Here is a 22,717-nt window from a genome sequence, read left to right as displayed (position 1 = left end):
AAGATAGTTATCTTCTATCTTGCATGCATTAAGAAACACTCTCTATTCTATGTAAGAAGACACCATGCCCATCGTAAAAGGTCCAAAAGAATCAAATCTTAGTTCTTTTGGACATGCTAGCTTCAAATTAACACTATAACCTCTGCGTTGCACCAAAATACAACATTTATATTCTTTCCAAGCATGTTATTGGAAGTTTGCATCAAAAAAAAAATAGGGTTATTGAGAGCTAGTAGCTCAGCTAATTAGCACCTTCCTCTCCAAATAAGAGATCTTAGTTTCAAATTATGGTGGTGACCCTATTCTCAAAAAAAAAAAAAAAAAAAAATCTTTCCAAAATTTTTTTGGAGTACAAGAACCTCTAAAATAAATGATGGCGGATTTTTTTCATATTATTTTCATCTGTGTATTGCTATATATATTCATATGATTCAATATATATAAATTCCTTAAAGATAAGTGTTCCGAATAATATGTGGGATGAAAGGATCAAGGAATATCCTATCATCAGGATTGAGCTGGGTCCAAATGCCTGATGAATGGAAAAGAAGTAAGCCTACTATGGTCTTCTTAACATGGCATCTTTCTAAATATCAATAATTACAAGACTGGATATAATAAAGATGTACCAAAAGTGGGGATGAGAGGATGGATAGAAAGAATCACTCAAGAGAATGACTAAGAAGGACAACAGAAGGGACAAAGTTGACAACAAAGTATTTAAAATGATGTGACCCGTGCAAAGCCGAGGAAAAGGTCTTGATGAAGGGAGGTGGTGCCGGTGTGGGTCAGAAAGAAAAAGCTCATCAATACTCACCATTATCTACCATGTAACCATTCCAATTTTTATTTACAACATAAAATAGATGGTGCTTTCCTCCCTGCTTCTTCTTTTGACCGGAGTACGGACAAAACCACCTCATTAAGAAAAAGAGAAGAAGCATTAGTCCAGCACTTAGGGGGAGGGCAGCTTGAAGAATATATAGGTGTGAACCTTAGAGTTGACCATGAGCTAAACTTCGGATTTAAGCTAAATTCATTCTTAATCTAAGCTATATTCATCAAAAGCTAAGCTTCGGGCTTAAGCTATATATATTTTTAATCTAAGCTATAGTCATTTTTAGTGAAGCTTTGAGCTAGATCTATTTAAATGTCGATATTTTTTTGCCCAAATTTAGGCACCATTATCAAATACTAAAGTAATAATAGCAAGGATAGTGAGGGAATGAAGCACCAAGGATTATCCGTGGTGGTACTTCATTTGGTGCAAAAAGATTCTGGTCGGCAAACAATAAAGAGTGGACGTGCATGAAAGAGAGAAAAGTAACGGCTATTCCAGGAGATGCAGGAATCACCACCAGCAGAAGATGGAGGTCCATGCTCGCTTTCTATTCGTATTCTGGCTGTGTTTGCTTATGGGAATAAGAAAAATGGAATGAGAATAATTCTGCTTGTTGAAGTAGATAGATGACATTTCCATTATTGTTTACTATAATCCTTGAATAATTTTCGATCGTTGAAAAGTAGGAAGACATCGCTTGAAATAAGAAATGATTTATGACAGCTTTTTCTTGGAATGATTATTTTGCCCCAATCCATTTTTTCAATATACCAAAGAGTGGGAGGGTAATTCTGTCCTTGTGATCAAATTTAGTGAGAAAACTGATGCATTTATTTATTCTCCCTTCCTTTTTCTCCGACCAAAAGTCAAAAAGAAAATCTATCCTGTGGAATAGCCTGCCCCTTCCACACTACAAGGGATATTCCTTCAAAACTTACTCCCCCTACCAAACTCAGCCTTCAGGGCTAAGTTACAGCCATCCTTAACGAGTACTCCTATGATTGCAGAATAAGATGGTACAAGGTGGGGTAACATTTATCCATGATTACGTTGTGCCATAGTACGACTAACATTGCGATGATTATTTTTGGATTAGGAGACTAATAAAGGATCACTTGGACCCTGCTAAAAATATGGATGGGAAAGACTAAAGCATAGGAATGTTGGCCCCTCTTTTTTGACATGGACTACTTGAGCATCCTCCACCAACGTTATGATACCCATCAAATTTTATGTTTGTTGCCGGTTACATCATACGTCACAAGCTCCAACACATCAAAATGGAGAGGGATACAAAGATTAAAAAGGAGATAGCAACATACAAAGCATGCTAAACATGCATGATTGCGAAGAATATATAGCAGAATCGCCGACGCTGACAGTTTCTCTTTACCAAGGTAGATTAAACTACCTGCAACCTTAGAGGAATGAGATCTAATGCCATCGGACAGGATGCCTTTGATCATCGATGCTGTAAACCGATATGATCATCGTTGTGTTTTCTCCATTATCTCTACCTCATGCAGATATGTCTTAGTAGGAAAAGACAGAAACTTCATGAGCCAGTTACCACATATTTACATCCAGCACAAACAATTAATGAATCTTAATATATGTATTTGAGCACCAAAACCAGAACCAAAAGGCTGAAACAACTGCAAGAAAACTCTCATCTCTCCCGCGAACACAAAAATAAGCTCAATGATGCCAGAATTCTCAAGTATTTGTCTGCATAATTCTGGTAAAGGTGGAAAACAAGCTCAAACAACGGTGAGCGACAGCATCTGGACTGTGGAGAAGAGGTTACGGGCCTCAGTATGTGGACTGGATGCCTCTTCTGCCTCTTTTCTTTCATTATTCATTTTGGCCTTTATGCCCAGCGTCCTCTCAGAAACTCGGTCATACAGATATTTTATAACGTTACATTATACAAACACATTAATTGTTGGCATGGAACAGTGCACGCCAAAGTTAAAAAATGGGGAAAAAACAAAAATCACTGTGACTAGAGGCCACAGGATTCTAAACACAGGATCCAACCGGCATGCTGATAAGCCAAAAGAAAAAGGTTTACCAACAAACAATCTTTTGTACATATAATGCACCCGAAAGAGGAACCTTGCACAAGGCTTAGGCTGCTGCAATCAAATTGTAGAGATGAGCTGTGTGGCATACCAACACAGTTCGCACCCATTTGTAGCAGCCCCCAAAAGAGCTAATTGGTTCAAAGCAGACAAATCAAAGTGCTCCTCCGGCGGCTGTAGAGATCAGAGGGCTGCTTTAGAGTATCGCATGTTCATTGTCATGGCTGATCAGTAGAATGTTTCACTTCTGGGCTAGGCAATGGGATTCCACCTGGCTGACAGAAAGGAACATCCTTTGCTTGGGAAGCTTTCAATAATTCATATGCATGAGAGAGAGAGAGAGAGACCTGAATCAACGTTCAGGTTCTGTAATCCAATTCTGTTGAGTCATCATGGTCCAGCCACACCCAGCATTCTGGTCTTGTATAAAGCTTCACCAAAACCATTCATGTATAACTTGCTTGCCAATCTAGAAGGTCTAACAATGAAGAAGATACTCTGAGTAGGTATGAATAAAATAATAAGAAGATGAAAATGTTTTCAAATATAAATAAGCTAGACTAAAAATGGAATGCATGAAAGAAGGTTTATGTCCCATAAGAATTAATAGAGTTAATGAAGTAAAAATAGCGCTTCTAAAGCACCATGAAATCAGTATGATCACCGTTCATTGAAGGGGAAAAAAATTACTATGATCATTACAGGAGAACATTCACAAACATATTCTATTAGAAATCATAAAACAATTTTTTTTCAAGCTTCCAGCTCTATTCGTCATCCAATATTCGTTGTTTTGTGTTCCTTACCTCCAGCATCTGCACTTCACTAGATGGAGGTTGACTATAATTCAGGATCAGTATTTTTTAATTGTAAACAAACAAAGAAAATTTGCTCTCCGTTCCTCTACAAGAACAATCAGTTCAATTTATAAAAAAAAAAATCAAAAAACAAAGCTTCTTTACTTTCTAGAAACTATAGTTCAAAGGCAAATTATTTAGAATAGCAGCATTCATATACATGCACTACCGCATGCAGTGCAAAATGCACAACAGTTCAATAGGCCAGCTCCCAAATGGACGATAAGCCTGAAAAATTATATTAAATGGCCGATACTATCCATTGAAAACTCGTTATTGTCACTGCTTGTTAAACAAAACTGAAGCAGATGACCATCAAGTGGTTTGAACACCTGATAAAATCAATATGGGCTCCTGCTAAACCAAGGCACATCTAGTTATTCCTGGCCAATTAACCTCGAAAGTCACTTCATATAGCATTGCAGAGCCCAAAACTTCTGTAATAAGGAATTGATGACAGGATGAACGCAAAAGATTCAAAGTGCTCTGATCTCACCTGGTAGCATCATCTTACAACGCTTAACAGCAAAGAGAAAAACTGGCCACAAGCATATCCTCTGGTTCATACCTGCAGACAATGTTTTTCGGAATTTAAAAATGCTTCCTCCCATTCAGCCACATGCATGCCATAGTAGAGGGTATCATTGCAGGAAACAAATATTTTCATTTGAGTGCAGATACCCGAGCACCATACAAAACCAATCACACCTTCGAGTGAAGCAAGTCATCCAAACAGAGGTGATTCTAGCAACCAGCAAAGTATGGCAGTCAATCTAAAGACTAATAATTCTAAATCAGGCAAAATTTGCAATACCTGTGCTTCCCACATTAAACGTGCAGCCAAGCCAGTACCACTCAGACAGGAAAAATGGCTACTCATGATCCAATATCACTCCTCATTATCAATACTCGGGATGATTTTTGGAAGTAGCCTGAATGTTCCTGTTGAAGTTGGAGCACAATTACCAGAAAACTGTGATAGCTCATTTTCCAGCACAGAGTAAGCATCAGCAAAAGCCTGTTACCAATTATTTAGGTGATGAGATATAATTCAACAAATCATTCTAAAAATAAAATTAACATGGATATGGTAGACCAAGATCATCAGTGCTAATTCTCAAGTTAGATGGCCCTATACATATTTCATGCTATTAGGTTCAATCCTACTAGCAGGAATACTCGATGTAGCCAAATGTGTGCATCCAAATTCCAAAGACATGGACATACACATTATTATTATCATAATTATCATGATCATCCAAGCCTTTGCCTATTAAAATAAGGTCAGCTATGGAGCACAACTTTTGACCAACCAGATTTGATGGAAGAATTAAGCAGACTTTCAGCCACTGGTCAATTTGACATACAACCCTCCAGAAAACGGTGTAAAATTCTTGACCAAATCAACTGTAGTTCAGAGAAGGATACGCTGGAAAACTTTGGAGACCCGAATCTAGAAGGTGGTCAGAAGAATATTGTGCAAAGGTTATACAAAAGTGTTTTAGTTTGTCAACAGAGCTAACCAAAGAGCAATCCTTGGAATATATGAGCTAGCTCTGGTCTCAAATAATTGCTTCAGAACCTGTTTCAATTCCACTAAGGTTGCTGGTGAACTGTTTCTATCACTTATTTCAATCATTTCAAGAACTATGTTAGCTGCAATTTTTGAAACTTCTTCATTAAGGAATAATTGAGAATTGCCTCGGCCATTTTTGGCTGAAAATGAATCAAACTTAGCTATAAGGTTGGCAAACTCAAAATTTTAGAGCTTATATATGCGCAGCAGCGACATGGAAAGACATAGGGAAGCTTGGAATAATATCAGATGTAGCCTTAAATAGGAATACTTGGCGAATGAGGAATCATGAAGCCAAACCCAAAAAAGTTGAAAAATGGTTGGGTGCTTATCGTTATGTATATTACAGCAGCATATTGAAACATTAATAACTTCTTGCAACTTGTACAAGAGAAAGTTATCTTGATCACGAAGGTGATAGCAATGTTTTAAATCTCATGGGATGAGATTGTCCCAGTTTTCTCATGAAACAGGATGCGCCACCATCCCACCCCGTCCCGATACTTAGATTAGGGCATGTCACAAGATGTTCCGATCAAAACGTTGGGATGATAGTGGGATGGTTCTATCCCAACACATGGTTGTACCCTATCTCGGTGTCCTACAGAACATCCCACTGGGATCTGAATTCTTGGGTGTCCCAACACATGGTTGTACCCTATCCTGGTGTCCTACAGAACATCCCACTAGGACTTGAATTCTTGGGTGATAACACACTTGCAACATATAGACTAGGTTTTCCAAAACACATAGGTCTGACAAGATCATCAATTTCAATAAACAACATGAGAAAAAAAAGGACTTTTAGCAAGAGATGAGACCATTTAGCATCAGGTAATTGATTACTCATATGTAAATTAGTTACACCACAAGTAATCAAGTTATGATGATTTGAAATGACAAAGCAATGTGACCCTGCAGTTATGATCTCAGAGTTGGAGGATTGGGCTTCCCATTGTCATACACAAACAGAACTTTGCAATCTAAATCAGAAAAATAAAAACAGTTTGGTAACAACAAAATATCTTGGCGCATACTTAGGTAAGCCTCAGCCCTTTCTGAAGAATGAAGACCAATGAACATGATCTGAGCTGAATGACAGTTGGCAGATTTCAAGAAACCTTCCTTGTAAAAACAATGTATACAGAAAAATGTCCAAATTTCAATGACCATATTAGTTGATTAAGGTGCTAGCATGCATCATAAGGACAACAATCCCAAGAACAACTTTTTTGTCACATTAGGGTCACTAGGTATATACCAAAGAATGAGAAAATATTTGGAATGGCATCACCTAAAGAAGAGAAACAATATTATTATCTTCTCCTAATTCCCAGAAAAATTAAGCCGCCAAAATTTAGACCACAGTCATATTACGCGACAGTGGCTTTAAGAAATCTAACAAATAATGGATGAAATAGTGAATATTCAACTAACCTTAATACACTGGTGTATACGAAAGCAATTCCTTCCTACATTGTTAGCTGGACAGAGAGGATCATCGATATGAATTGGATCGATGCTGTAAAATTCACATAGCAAAATGATCCAGATATTAGCATCCAATAAAAATAATGGAGGTCATGTTCAATCGTATGAGTGATTCTCCAACCTGAGCCCTCGTTCTCGATTCATATACACTCCACTTCCTTGAATCGAAGTACGCATTTGACGTGGGTCAAAAACATTCCTAAAGTTATCAAAACAAAATATGATGTTCAGTAATATGTTTGACTCTCCAACTAGCCAGAAACCAGATAATTGTATAACACATCAATCTTGCAACACAGTAGAAACTAAGTTGCCTATCCCTGTATATAGCTAAAAAGAAATTTCAAGCAATTTGTCCTCACCCAAAGAAGTAGAGAAAATCCATCAAAAGGCTGCCCAGGTTCTGCAAATGGCAAGTGATTTAAATCATACAGTTGAAGTTGAATATGAAGCTCATTAAATTTGAAGAACTAAAACCGCGGTCAATCAGGGGGATAGCATATACTTAAATTTGTAGGCAGTGGCAGACAAGCAGGAAAACAGTAACAAACATGAAAAGTAAGCAGGGGTATTACGTAGAAGATAAGTCGTTGTCATCTCATATTTGTGTCATCCATGGATACAGAAATTTACATATCATCAGACACCAAATTTTGGGTTTTCTTTAAAGAATCAAATAACTCAATATAACCTAGGAGAAATCTGCCTTTCTTTGAAAAAACTTAGCCTCTTTACCTTAGAAGCCTTGTCCCCAAAGATCCAGCAACTTCTGTTCTGTCGTTTTGATATTCTAACTCATAGCACAGCATTTCTTCTACTCATAGCCACCAGATCACATAAAATCATGTTACAGATGCACACTTACACCCCTTGTCGCTGCCAAAAGGGGTTGTCTATGGATAATCTCTAAAACATGGAGAGGATGCAAAAGTGACTTAATGATAATCAGCCTCCCAGGAAGAAAAAGAAGCTTGGCTTTTTAATTAGCAAAGCACATCATGCCTATGATATCTCAAAAGTCAAGTCCGAAATACTTCATCAAAGCAAAGGCCCAAATAAAACACCTTTTTCCTCCCTCTTTAAACAACAAAACTCATGCAAAATTTTCTCCATAGAACTGAAAATGAATTATCACATAGAAAAAGAAACAAGCAGAAGTCCAGTATTTTAGTGCTTGGGAGCTTCTTATCATATACTTTTCACTCCATATATATATATATATATATATATATATATATATATATATATATATATAAATTCTGATCTAGCATGTGATGCTCACTACGATATACAAATCCAACTTATAAATTACCCAGCTCAAAAGGAAATCAATCATTGGTTTAATATTGGAGATGGACGCGTGGATGGTAACATAAATAAATAATTATATATGCTGGTATGTGATGTCATTAAACTATGCTCCACAAATCAATGGCATTACAAGCATGTACAATCAGATATATAGAGCACTGTCAACAGAAGCGAATTATTTCCCTTACTATTATAGCTAACAAAAAGCTATGAACCTTACCTGGTTAACAGGCTGACCAATATGGTGTTCATGCTGAAGAAAGCGTGTAATTAGCAACACCTGCACAAAGTCCATAATGACATATTAGGGCAATTACCACCTTAATGTAATATATATTAAGTAGTTTTATGCCTCTTTTCTAATACAGAGCTAAATTCTATATTGCATTAGCCCAAAAAAAAAAACATTTTCATTTGGATTATTGAGGAATTTAAAGTCTGTTCAGTTGCATGAAAATCCATGGAAAAGGAAATGCAAAACTTTTCCATGGGAATTTTTTTTTTCTGAGATCTAGTGATAAGTTTTCCAAACTAGTCAATTTTTTTATGTTGAAACAAACAAAAAGAAAACTAGAATCTCCTAGAAAAAATAGTTATTCAAGCACTCTTCCTTGCAACCAAACAAACCTTAAACAAAAATTAAGAATAAAAATTGATTTTTGTCCAGTCCAAGACCACTATTCCAGGAACTCATGAACCATGATTTATGTTACACTGATGTCACAAAGTAAAATTATATTCCCATAACAGCAAACTGTTCATGTGTTTAGAAAGAGCTAAAAATATTTCAAAATAAGTTAATAGCAATGTTTTAAAATGTAGAATATTGCCATCAGTAACAAGATTTTTTTTATTCGAATAAAGGTGCCATAGAGGCTGCACAGGCATTATTTTTTGAGATCACATGCTCTGAATCTTTTTTAGTAATGTTACTCTTAATGCTTGCCATTCAACTAATGTGGTTGGATCTCTTTATGCTAAACTATTGACACGGTCAGATACATAAAGAGATAAAAAGGGGCTTGGACCAGACCTATTTTGGGTCCTAAACAAGGTCAAATATCCAGAAAATAATTGCCAGCAATTATTGTTCCTGAGAAGATTTTGATCAGGGCAAATCTATCAAGAGTCTGCTGATTAGTATGTACAATATGGCAACCTGATATATTTTGCAGTTTTATATTTGAAAGGTCATTTGACTATGATTAGGAGAGGTTTGAGGGACCTGATCCTCGTATCTTTATCTTGCTTTCAAGACACCTGATTCAATATCATAAATCCTCATTGCTCTCTCATCCATTTAGAATATATTAGTGTTTCTTTGGTCGATCCCTTAGCGAAAATGTATGACAAATTGATTGTTCTGATTTTAAGTTTTCCTTTCTAGGCTACTAATAAGAATCTAAATGGTGTTACTACCACCATCTTGGGTCTACAGAGTACCTTGACTTTACTATTTAACCTCTTTCAAGGTGCTTTAACTTCTAACTGAACGGAAAATTATTGATAGATTTTGTGGAGTCCAATTTTCCTACTCCATCTCCCTTCATGACACATCCTATTCCTATGATTTCCAACTTTCATCGAGTTCTCAAGGTCAGACAGAGGCCATTAAGTCTACTAGTGATCGAAAAGCAACAGAGGTGGACAACACTCTTCAGCTTTTAGCTACTCATTCGAGTCATGGGTCCAAGCAATGACAATTTATTAGGTTGGTTAAGCAAGGAAGCGTGTAAAGAATATCTTATTTCAAATTGTATCGTCCAAGCAACTATTCCTCCACAAAAACTCCTTTAAGTAGGGATTAGAGTGTTTTATGGGTATATGCAGTAAAGCGCTCCCTTTATGGAACCAGAAACCAGAATTCGTGACTGAGGCAAAGACATATGGTGTGAATGATATGTAAACGAAAAATGAAGTGATGAAAACTAAGAGGTCTAGGACATTTTTTTCTCCTGGGTTGTTGGGAGGGAGGCTTGACCTCTCTGCCAAGTCAAAAAGATAACTGATTCTCCACTTAAGAACAATAATATCAGAAAATAAAAGAAATATTCAAGGAAAACTAACATCAAATTGAACTTTTTTCATGTTTATTGGGAAATTAATTTTCTTAATAGAATGGATACGAAAATGCAGCATAACTTACCAAACAGTAAGAACTCAAACCACCCGAATAAGACTGATCCAAACTACGATCTGACAAAAACTTCTTCAGTATCAAAGCAAGGGGTCCAGCAGCAGGAAACTGCTGAGTGAGCTCCCTAACCTGCACATTAAAATTAATATTAAATTTACACTAGACACGATAATCATTGTAATGCCATTATAAACTTTAATGGTCATCCTTCACACTTTATTTGTCTGAACTCTGAAGGGTCATATTGACACATGGAATGACCAGGTACAGATTGACTCCAGTTGCTTCAGGTTGTCTTCGTGCTTTAAAGCTCATGGCATTTACTAGGTACCCATTCCACTGTCTGGGTCAAATCGTCAAATAGCAAAACAGATCGACAAACTATTGCACCACACTGGACTCAATGCCCTTTTGGAGCAGGCTTTTGGGAGTACACCATAACCAACACATTCAAAACTACATCAAACAACACAATTATCGTTATTATGTATACAACATTATCTCTGTCTCCACCCATCCACGGTCATCATTAACCCTGCCCCTCCAGCCACACCACTCAGCCTTTCCCCTCCCCTCTCTTTCTCTAAATGGGAAAGAAAATGATCCAGTAGATACCCAACAACCACCTGGTTTCTGACCAGATCCCTGATTTCTCATATGAGTCCTTAATCACAGAAGTGTAGTACACTGTCAAATATGATGAATCCACTTCTCTCTCTCTCCCCCCCCCCTCTCTCTCTCTAAACGAGCCTGAAACAATCCAATTAATATCAATAACTATCCAGTACCAAAATCAAATCCACTATCAAATATGTAGGCTTGTAATTTAGATTTGAGCTTGGGTTCAAGTATGGTTAAAGATGGAACAGGCCCAAAGGTGGCCCTTTCCCACCCTTAGAAATGGTCACGGTGCCTAAGAATGACTGGGAGTCAAGCTCAGGCTCCATATTCTTTAATAATCATTAAGTTCAAGCAAATTGAGCATGTACTGCCACCCACTTAATCTATAGAGATATGGGTTCAGTAATATAACCATCTCTTCCTCCATATAATTCGATAAATAAATATTCATAAAAAATCAGATCACATAAAACAATTAGAAGCCCATAAGTTGGAAATGAAGCAAAATTGGATTTATTACATCAAAATAGTTTTTCATTACCTAACAAGTATATGCCAATAAAGAAAATCAACCTGCCTAGATTGAACCCAACATTTTAGTTTGTACCATAAATTCTCAACTTCCAATATAAAAAAAAAAAAAAAAGAAAGAAAAAAGAAAACTTATCCAAAAAGCAAAACAAAACACTAAAAGCTAACTCCAAGCCAATTTGTCAAGCCATCTAACATGTAGCTCACCATATATAGTCATAAATATCTTCTGAAAATACAAACAAAACTCTAGTATGACAAATAGCATTCCCATAATTAAGACCTCACATCTAAAAGAAGGGAAAAAATCGAACATAAAAGAAGGAAACAAATTTATCTGCAATTAACAAATCAAAAAATGTTGAAAAGCTATGTATTACCAGTTGAGAAGTTTCAAGTCCTGTGTGTGATGGTGACTTGAAGCTGATATCAAGACGAATTGATTTCACATCAACAGCATCATCCTTTTTCATTTTTGAACACATTGGCCATGAGGTATTTTCTGAATTAGACAGATCTGCACCAGGGATGCTTTGCTTTCCAGGCATCTTGGTTGAATGTGCTTCTGATGTATCCACAATGGAAGATTTCTCATTTGAAAGACTATTGTCACAAGGAACATCTGCCACAAGCATGATGACAGGTATCTGGACATCACAAGTTTTGATCAAGTACAAAAGTTGACAGTGAGATGAGTGAGCTCAAGCAACAAGAATAGAAAGAATTAGAATTATTTTAAGAAAAAAAAATGACAGAAAAAGAGGCATAACTGCAGTGTTTTCTATTGTTTTTAGGGAGTCATTTCTAACCCACTCTTGGTTCCCAAGGTACCTAGCTGCATGCTGGAACAAAACCAGAAGGGTAATCAGTACTTGGGAAAAGCTACAGCACATATTCTAATTGGTAGTATAATTTCAAGGAAGCAAAGAACAGAATCTCAAAATTCTATACATCACTTCAGCAACATAGTCGATGGCTGTATCTCAAAATTTTCAACTAAGCTACAGCTAGGGAAAGACACAAGTGTCCTGACAATTGTCATCCATAATCTATCATTTCTCAAAAATGTGGTATCGAGGTTCTATGGAAATTAAACATTCTCTTCCGTGAGTCCCAGGAAAAGACAATATACAAAATGGAAAACTATGCCCAGAGAACATGAAGAGAACAAATGACTTTTGGTTTCCAAACATCCAAAATTCCAACCAAATGTACTATAATCTTCAAAATAAAAGAAGTCAGCTGACATTCTTATTCCTTATTCATCATCTTGTATATACAGAAAAAGTTGAACCTTGATTTATAATTGAGGCAAAAATATATGAAAATTCAAAGAACAACAAATGTTCCAATGAAAAAGCATCTGGATATCAATATTGTGGGGAAAAATAGTACCTCACACAAGATTTTTTTCTTTTGGGGCACAAACTTCTTAGAAGAGATTAAATAGATGAATTTTGTACAGCTTTATTCATCCAGAATGACCAAATAATACGATGTCATTGGCCAGTATATCCTCAAGAATATTTAGCATACAGTAAACTCATAAGAAAAAAAGAAAGGCTTAGGTCTGTGAGTAAAAAACCTAAAAAACTGAAGAAATGGATTGAATTGGACAGAAATCAACCATTATGAAAACTTTCAATGAAGAACATTCTATTTCTGTATGCCTCTTTGAATTAAAGCAAAATAGTATGCACAAAAAGGGTCATTAAAAAGGTTATGATGGAAGATTTATAAGGCATAAGCATAAAATCATAATCACAAAAGGACAGTCTTAATTCGGGATTTGATGTGCCTTCAGGTTTCCAGTTAGAGGAATGGTTATGATAAGAAAATAATTATCAACTAGAATGACTACAAATATTAACAATGACATATCTGCAACATAACTTGTCTGTGCAGAAGCAAATCAAGCAAGATACCTGAAGGCATGTTTCCTTGATACCGTTACGACCTTCCAAAATTCCAGCTTCTTTGATAGGCTCCTGACAAACAGCTGCACTAGTTAGCTTTGAAGTTTCAACAGAATCAACTATACATGGCAACAATGAGGTTTTTTCTTCAACTTATAGTATGTTTCTCACCAAATTCCGTACTGGAGGGAGAGAAACCACAAGATCCACATCACTAGTTGGAAGAGCTAAACCAGTTGCATTGGAACCAAATATATTTGTCCGAGAGCGAGGCCAGAGGACCTGAAGAGATCGTGTAACCCTCTTGACAGCCCAGTTAACGTAGGGCTTCCTGATCAGATTCTCAGCAGCAACCTTCGATTTACCATTAATGATGAACCAGCAATTACCTTGGAGTCAAGATGATAAATACAAACAAAAATTTAAAGATGATAATGTATACAGGAGTCAAAATCTTGGTAGGCCTATGATGCTTATTTGTGCTAAGGATGTCTCTATATTTTACTATTCATAAACTAATTGTATATGTAAGGTTCACTGATCAACACATTCAGATCATATGCATCTTGAGTAATGATATTAAATGCCTATGCAAGAGCAACAGTACACCGTGGTGTGATTTCCAAAGTGGCTAAGGCAAAATTTAGAATTTTAGATAAACAAAACTTACAAAAATTTGTCAAAACTGCCATACCTGCTTGCAGAAAAGATCAATTTCCTCATGAAGAAGATTGTGCACCAGGGACAGAGTCTTATTAGATGGACAATTCAATAAATCAGGAGGTTGCAATGGTAATGCAACATCTGGCTGCAACACCAAATTTTCAATAAAAGACAATAACATAAAACAAACAAGATATGTGAGGAAAACTTGGATGATATAGCCCATACATGTCCCTGATCGCGAGCTAGCTGGGAAATTGTGATGAGGTGATCTTGCAACAAAGGCCCATGAATAGATTGCACCATTGGAGAGGTAGCCAGCCCTTTGTTTCGCCATGAAGGCCAAACAACTTCAGCGCCATCCCAACAAAGTCGAGTTTCCTCAAAAGTACTTTCATCAGAATACCAACTTCTCATACCCCAATGCCTAGGACTTGAGCTACCAGATCTTACAACTGGAAAGCCTCGCTTTCTAGATTCTCCAACTGGAGAAGGTGGGGGAGGTCGAGGTACTCGAGGAACACAAAGTACAACTGGTGATGGAGGCCGCTTGATGCGAGGGGTCTCCCTCCTGGTAGAAGGTACACATGGGCTTTTATGATCATGACCAACCTTAAATTCAGATCTCGAACCCCTCCTTGATATACTTGGAACAATGATTGGCCGCAGCATTGAATATGGAAGTGTGTCCGCTTTCACTCCCTCAAAACCATTAGTTGAATTATTCAGAGATATTGAGGCTTTCTCTTCAGGACCATCTGATATGGAAGATGAGGAGTTCAGTACCTTTCCAGTGCTGTCATTTCCTAGCATAGCATTACCAACAGACTGGTGTCCAGGTCCCAATGGATCAAATGGTGAACAAAATGGGGCAGCAGGTGGCGAGGCCAGACCATTCGAATTGTAAGAAGCAGATAATCCAGGTATGCCAACCATATCATCAATAGCTCTGTTCATGTCTGCTTCATGCCAAGCCCAAGCACTGTCTTCAGAACTGTGAGATGGTGGGCGAGAAAAACCTGTTCCAACATGTTCAGCAGGATTCCAGTACATTATTCCACCACCAAAGAATTGATTATAATCCTTTCCAGAAAATGCATGACTTTCGTACTCTTCTTCAGAAAACCAGTAGCTTTCAGTATCATCTGCCACATCAGAAGTGTTTTTCAAATCATACACATCTAAAACATCTCCAGGATGCTTTCTCTCATTCTCACAGGAAGTCCCATTAATTTGCAGTCCATGAGTAGCAAATCCTGGGCAGAATGAAGACTGCAGCCTTGGATCATATCCAGAATCATAGCTTACAGTCACAGTCTGACTCAATCTACGACAACTTCTGACCATAGGAGGCCAGTCGAAACTCATAGGCAAAGTTAGAGAAGGTAAAAGTAGACTGCGTCCACCTTCAATTGTTGGCTTTCTTGCCTGATGCCTCGAAGGCAGAAAAGACTGATGAAAGTGATTGGGCAATTTGTGACCAACATCCAGATGTAATCTGTCTGTGGCAGCTGGGAGATGCTGTGAATGAACAGACGTAAAATCAGGAGGCAATATGGTAGGCCACTCATACGAAGTGCCTCCCATGGAACTTGTGTGGTTTCGTACATAAGGTTCACTACCATTATTCTCTATTATGGAAATATTCTCACTCATAATGCCTTGAATCAAGTTTGGAGGTGCAACATATGGTGAATTGGTGTTATTTATATCCCGGGTACTATGATACTCATGATCCTTAAGCTCGAGTGTAGACACAGCAGGCCTCATTACTTCACATGCAGTACTGCTCCTGGAACAACTTATGGAAGAATTAATACAATTTACAAGCTTGTCACAACAAACATCACTCTTTCTCACAGAAGATTCTGAAGATATCTGGGGTATGCCTTCAGCCATTTTAATAGAATTATGGTCTTCTGAATTGTTTAAACTCGTACTACATTCCACACCAGTAACACAGCAATCTGCAATAGAATGAGGGTCAGGATCTAGCTCAGTGCTTATCATTTCATTGTGATCCATGAAATCAGGCTTAACAGAATCATCACATAAGTTAGAAACAGGAAACACGTTATGCCTGGCAGCAGAATCATTGGTGTCAGGTAAAGATTCTGTCAGTTCACTTTCTGCGGCAACAGATGTTACGGTTGTTTTCTTGTTATCAAGTTCAGGAAATCCAACTTTCGCTAAGCCAGGAGTTTTAGTTTTAGAGCCTTTTCTTCCACCTTTTTTCTTACGTCTATGGACCGTACTATCAGTCAAACCTGTGGTATGCTCCTTTCCTTCCACCTTTTTCCTTACTTCCATTCCCCTTTTTGTTAATGAAGATTCCTTCCCAGGATCTTTCTTTGGAACAAAAGGACTACTAGTCCTTGCCTTCTGATTATCCACTACTGAGAGAGTGCTTTCTGGGGGGCAAAGCCCAGAGCTGCTATCATCTGCACAGTCTGTTCCACATCCTTGATCCTGAAAATGAAGTCAGTAAATTAATTATCACTAAGTTCTGTCAACATGGGAAAAAGAAAAAGACAAAAGAAAAAGTTGCTGAATGTAGGTGAATACCATAGAAGTTTTGTGTAATGTTGAATCAACCTTGGATGGCTTAGAAGTAGGACTTAGCTTTCTTGAACTGTGACATTTGTTCTTCCCTCGCCGACAACCAACATTGCGCTTCTCTTCATTTTTGTGCGGAAGGGCCTTTAACTTTACATCTCCCATAAGTTCACGATTTATACAATCAATGGAAACAACCATGAGGAGTCTTCGCAGGTTTCTTATTATACAATCTGAAATGGTGTCAACAGATTCTAATGTGCTGAAAAATAATGCCTTGTCTTCAGATTCACTAAGCCAACATGTTAAAAAAGTAGATATCTCCTGAACCACAAGCAATCTGTTCAAATAATTAGTCAGGATTTGTGGCCTTCTAGAAGATGGCATGGTCATGATATCCAAGGACAAATCTAGATTCCTTCGGAACAATGACTGCTTCACCCTTTGCCAAGATGCAATAGGACCATATCTTACTTTCAGTTCATCTTCAAGTTTACAGAAAGAAAATTCATTCCTCAAAGCATCGTTCGACCCTTTAACAATCTCGTTTGCCTGAACAGTTACAATGTTCAAATATTAGCAATTGTTGATGCATACAAAGAAAGATGTTTACCAGTAAAGCATTAATGATAATAACCTGAAACTCATCTCATTGATAAAATATGAGAAATCAACACAATATCTGTAGTTCCACATAAAAATTGGCAGTTTTCTTCATTGTGTCAATCAAGAGTTGAAGCACCAATGCCGATATCTTACAGGTAGGGTGTGATCAGCACAGTATGTTATTGTGTCAACACATAGTATGCCTCTTGGATCCAGCACAACAAAAATAAGATTATGTAACATGTATTGGTACAGTATCAAGGGGCATATTGATACCAGTACAGTGAGGTATGGCTAGTAACCACTGATAATTAAATCCTTGGACTGTCATTGACATGAGGCAAAAGAGTGGATTTAGGCAAAAAACAAGGAGAAAATGCTGCTCTCCACTTATTCTTTATCAAGTTAATAATAAGCATCATGATTTTTTTCCTCCCTTTTTTTTTTACAACAATTTGAACCTTCATCCTATTTCTTTGCAAAAAGCATAATAAGTATCTTCAGAATTAACTTTGAATGATAGAGAATTGCAAGCTGACAATTTTTTACACGACAGATTCTTTTCACTCATAGACCAATCCTGTGCCTTCATGTCATACTTTATCAATAAATTTATATGCGGACAAAGAGGAAGCTTTAAACCAAGTATAAGGTAAGTCTGCTAGTTCAGAGAAAGAATCTCAGACCTCATCTACAAAAGTATAAAGAAGCATCAACATCCAATATATTTACCACTTATCTTCCACGATAGATTGCCTGTTTACAAAAGAATGAAACTTATGATCCAACACCAGTATCTCCTTTTCTCAGCAAGAAATTCCCAAATATGCATGCAGCTAACCAAAGAAGAATGCTATGATATCATGGTGTTCTATTTTAGGCCCATGATCCCACCTTTGCCAATTGGATCAGCTAACAAGTATAACGAATTCTGCTTTGGAGACAAAGACCCTGAATATACAAGATATTAGATTTCACTTTAGTTGTGTGAAATAACAAAGAATAATACCACTTCTTATAAAAAACCCATTAGTAGTAAATGAATCCCCATTTATCAGTCAAAGGACTCAACCAAATTCCCATTTTTATCCAGAAGTCTCTTCAGTATGCTAAGCCACTCTCTCTCTCTCTCTGGTGCAGGAGAGGGGAAGGGAAGGGGGCAGTAAGTGCCCGATGATTATTTCATATACCTTCGAAAATAACAACCTCATTTAGTGGGTTAGTGCAATGTGTACACAGTTTATATATAAATCAGACACACATGGACCATAACAAGTTGGTCTTATGCTGTCCATGTAAGCTAGTTCTTATTTTGTATTCCATATATATCAATGGAATTAATTGTTCTCTCATCTTTTAGTTAGCATGCTTCAAGTTGGTAGTCCATGAAGATTCCTCGGGAACATGGGAACTTTCAGGATAAACAATTTTTAAATAGAGTAGGGTGGAAACATATAGGATCTAAACTAAACATAAAAACAGAATCTAGCCAAATCAAAGGAATGTTCTCAAAAAAATGAATTATGCTAGTAGCTATTAAAGACAGCCTACAACAATTTTTCTAAAGTTTTATCACCACCCATTTTATGTTCTTAAACCATTTCTATAAAAATATCTAATCTTCCTCTACACAAAAGTAAATCATAAGTGAATCCTTAATTTCTATGGCAGGACATCAAGTTGGACCTTCAACAGATTTGTACATGCTACTGTAAAAGGTCATTTTCCTTAGCAACAGGCCACCTGAGTGCTGGTTGGATTGGCATTAAGTGCACAAAATCATGCAATGAAATGAGGAAGCTTGCAGTGCAACACAAGCCACTGTCTATACCAACACCAAAGAAGACCATGTTCGATATCCAATTATTGATAAAACATACATCAAATAGTGACGTTAACCAAACAGCAGGAAGACTTTCACAAGTTCACTTCAACAACACAAATCAAGTTACATTAAAATTGACCAAGTTGGGTAATTCACAAGTAAAACCTGGTTCTAGGTTCCTGCAACCATTCTCATTATCTCTCACTGAGAATTGACAAGTAACAAAATCATATGGCAAGACTTCAAGGACAAAGGTGCTTGTGATATTCAGGATAAGATTGTAGCCCCCCTTCACATCCTCTGATATGCTTTAAGATGCAAACGTTGTCAATTGACACGAAGAACCACTATTTTCATACACTGAATCTGAATCAAAAGCCGACTAAACTAAACATTCTCTTTTACCAAAAATAAAAGATCTCAACCCTCACACGGTTCAGATTTTATCATTGTTTCTTCAAATATGAAAGTTCTCTCTTTGCTTTTTCTTAACCAAAGTTTTCCGTTGATGATCTTTTGCGGTAAAACAGAAACTTTGTAAATTCAGGAATAAAAACCAAAATTACATTGGAAATCCAAGATGGTAAAACAATTACCAGAAATTTAGCTGCTTTCTCTAAAAAAGCCTGAAAAATCTTCTTCCTCTGTCCAGGATCCAACCCCATCCACCAGTCCAAGCACCCCTTCTTCCTCCAAAAGGCATTGGCGGCTATACCAGCGACCGCAGCCCTCTCCTTCACTGCCTTCCCGCACTTCGGATTCTTCCCACCATGGGAGCTAAGCCACGCCAGCCTCAACGCCACCTCCAGCCGATTCGCCACGAATGCCTCCAAGCTGTAGTACCCCTTATCCTTCAACCACGACAGCTCCGCCCAGGGCGCCCCCAACCCGCTCTCCTCCCCTCTCAGGAACCTTCCCCCGGAGATCCCATCCATGACCTCCACGAACCGGTCCACATCGGCGACCAAATCCTCGGAGAGTGTGAGGGAATCCAGGGGACATTCGGCGGTGTGCTCGCCCTCCCGGGACTCGAAGAGAAGGAGGGACCGAGCGAGGGCAAGCTCCGTGGCGGAGGAGGCGGCGGCGCGGGCGAGTAGGCCGTGGGAGCGGCGGAAGCAGAGGGAGGGGAGGGAGGGGGAGGAGGAGGAGGGGAGGTCGAGGAGGAGGAAGAAGAAGCCGTGGCCGTGACGGCGGAGGCGGGAGACCATCTGGAGGAGGATGCCGAGGAAGTCGGGGTCGAGGACGGTAAGCATGGACTGGCGGTGGGAGCCGGAGAGGGAGGCGAACCACCGGAGGACGGCGGCGCGAGGGCTGGCGTTAGGGTTTGGTTTTGAGGAGTGGTAGAGGGCGATATGGGAGGTGAGGGAGTCGAGGATTTGGTGGGCATCCATGGCGGGCGGCGGAATCGGTCGGGCGGTCGGTCGGAAAGCGTTTGTTCGCCTGACTCAGAGACGGAAATGGTGGTGGGTGGAGCCTTGGGAGACGGGGTAAGAGTGAGACACGTGGTACGTTAGTTTGCGTTATGGAACCAGTTCCAGCCTTGGTTGGCACTCAAGTTCCAGCCTTGCGTTATGGAACCCAAGCCATGCGCGGGGTGCAACCTTTTTCTTTTTTTTTTTTTCCTTTTCATCTATTCTTTCAAAAATAATATAATATTAACACAATAAAATAAAAACTTAATTATTTTTTAAATAATTTCTGATATTAATATTATATTATGATAAATTTCAATAACATATACATAACTATCGACACGGTAATATAATATAATATATTTGTTGGGTATAAAATATCTCCCAGCCGAAGTTCGTGATGGGAGTGATCCTCCGGGGATCCAACTGACTTTCGGCCTCCTACAACATCTCTTCAAACCTCCTAGACAGTCGAACCCCCGCCACGCTCCCAAGTTTCGTCGACGAGCAGGACCCCGCCAGCGCCGACCAGATTCTTCGCGACGTCCGGACTCCTACAGGAGCCGAACTTCGTCCCCAACCTCAACTGTTGGAAGGCTTCACCCGAGCTCCTACGGGAGCCGGACTCCACCGACAACTCCAGCTGTAGGAAAACTTCGTCCGGATTCCTACGGGAGCCGGACCTCACCCACGACTTCACCTGCAGGCTCCGCCCGGACTCCTACGGGAGCCGAGCTCCGCTCGCGACTTCACTTACAGGTAAACCCCGTTCGGACTCCTCCGGGAACCGGACTTTGTCCCTGACCTTGATTGCAGGTGAACTCCGTCCGGACTCCTATGGGAGTCGGGCTCCGTCCCCAGCTCCGGCTACAAGTAAACTTCGTCCGGACTCCCACGGGAGCCGAACTTCATCCCCAACCTCAACTGCTGGAAGGCTTCACCCGGGCTCCTACCGGAGCCGGACTCCACCGACAACTCCAGCTGTAGGAAAACTTCGTCCGGACTCCTACGGGAGCCGGACCTCGCCCACGACTTCACCTGCAGGCTCCGCCCGGACTCCTACGGGAGCCGAGCTCCGCCCGCGACTTCACTTACAGGTAAACCCTGTCCGGACTCCTCCGGGAGCCGGACTTTGTCCCTGACCTTGATTGCAGGTGAACTCCGTCCAGACTCCTATGGGAGCTGGGCTCCGTCCCCAGCTCCGGCTACAAGTAAACTCCGTCCGGACTCCCACAGGAGCCGAACTTTGTTCCCAACCTCAACTGCTGGAAGGCTTCACCCGGGCTCCTACGGGAGCCGGACTCCACCGACAACTCCAGCTGTAGGAAAACTTCGTCCGGACTCCTACGGGAGCCGGACCTCGCCCACGACTTCACCTGCAGGCTCCGCCCGGACTCCTACGGGAGCCGAGCTCCGCCCGCGACTTCACTTACAGGTAAACCCCGTCTGGACTCCTTCGGGAGCCGGACTTTGTCCCTGACCTTGATTGCAGGTGAACTCCGTCCGGACTCCTATGGGAGCCGGGCTCCGTCCCCAGCTCCGGCTACAAATAAACTCCATCCGGACTCCTACGGGAGCCGAACTTCATCCTCAACCTCAACTGCTGGAAGGCTTCACTCGGGCTCCTACGGGAGCCGGACTCCACCGACAACTCCAGCTGTAGGAAAACTTTGCCCGGACTCCTACGGGAGCCGGACCTCGCCCACGACTTCACATGCAAACTCCGTCCGGGCTCCTACGGGAGCCGGACTCCGCCCACGGTTCCAGCTGCAGGTAAACTTCGTCCGGACTCCTACGGGAGCCGGACTTTGTCCCTGACTCTAAGTGCAGGTAAGCTTCGTCCGGACTCCTCCGGGAGCCGGACTTCGTCCATGACTTCACCTGCAGACTCTGTCCGGGCTCCTACGGGAGCCGGACTCCGCCACGACTCCAGCTGAAAGAGGACTCCGTCCGGGCTCCTATGAGAGCCGGACTCCCAGCTCCTCTCAGACGGGTAGCTAGCCACCTCTCTCTGTCAGACACCCCAGTCGAACTCCGACCGATAGGCCATTACCCCCTGGTAGGCCACAGCAACGGCCACGACTCTGCTCCACCTCCTGCGACGGATCCCATGCGGCCCCATCACTCCCTGGCAGGCCGTAATGATGGCCACGATCCTGCTCCACTTCCTGCGACGGATACCGCGCGATTCTTCCATTCTCTGGCAAGTCGCGACAACGGACGTCGCTCCGCTCCCCGTGGTGAACTCCACGTGGCACGCCCCGGTGATAGCCACGGGTCCACTCCACTA

General features: G+C 40.1%; 1 protein-coding gene across 12 annotated transcripts; it reads right to left on the bottom strand.

Moving 5' to 3' along the window:
* Positions 1-2,423: 2,423 nt before the first annotated feature.
* Positions 2,424-20,589, bottom strand: LOC105059516 (uncharacterized). Of its 12 annotated transcripts, none has more exons than XM_073249734.1 (17): positions 19,612-20,578; positions 16,594-17,136; positions 14,257-16,497; positions 14,060-14,173; positions 13,537-13,719; positions 13,375-13,437; positions 12,220-12,291; positions 11,830-12,096; positions 10,307-10,426; positions 8,381-8,440; positions 7,212-7,252; positions 6,971-7,048; positions 6,796-6,880; positions 4,597-4,800; positions 4,279-4,350; positions 3,273-3,403; positions 2,424-3,200 (listed from the first exon to the last, which is right to left on the bottom strand). In XM_073249734.1, the coding sequence occupies exons 1-14, from the start codon at positions 20,404-20,406 to the stop codon at positions 4,672-4,674; spliced, it is 4,791 nt and encodes a 1,596-aa protein (XP_073105835.1). In that variant the 5' UTR covers positions 20,407-20,578; the 3' UTR covers positions 2,424-3,200; positions 3,273-3,403; positions 4,279-4,350; positions 4,597-4,671. The 12 variants fall into 12 exon arrangements, with proteins under 12 accessions (XP_073105835.1, XP_073105836.1, XP_073105837.1 ...); XM_073249735.1 differs by having other exon boundaries at positions 2,424-3,196; XM_073249736.1 differs by having other exon boundaries at positions 3,273-3,394.
* Between the last annotated feature and the right edge of the window lie 2,128 nt (positions 20,590-22,717).

Source organism: Elaeis guineensis, chromosome 16 (assembly GCF_000442705.2).
Source record: "Elaeis guineensis isolate ETL-2024a chromosome 16, EG11, whole genome shotgun sequence".
Classification (NCBI taxonomy): domain Eukaryota; kingdom Viridiplantae; phylum Streptophyta; class Magnoliopsida; order Arecales; family Arecaceae; genus Elaeis; species Elaeis guineensis.
The sequence above is the reverse complement of the archived record's forward strand: the minus strand, read 5'-3'. Positions and strand labels throughout refer to the sequence as shown.

Coding starts and splice junctions, on each gene's coding strand:
- LOC105059516 (XM_073249738.1), bottom strand. CDS start 20,406: ATGGATGCCCACCAAATCCTCGACTCCCTCACCTCCCATATCGCCCTC. Junction 16,498..16,593: donor CATTACACAAAACTTCTATG/GTATTCACCTAC, acceptor CTTCATTTTCAG/GATCAAGGATGTGGAACAGA. Junction 10,427..11,829: donor GACTTGAAACTTCTCAACTG/GTAATACATAGC, acceptor TTTAATGTGCAG/GTTAGGGAGCTCACTCAGCA.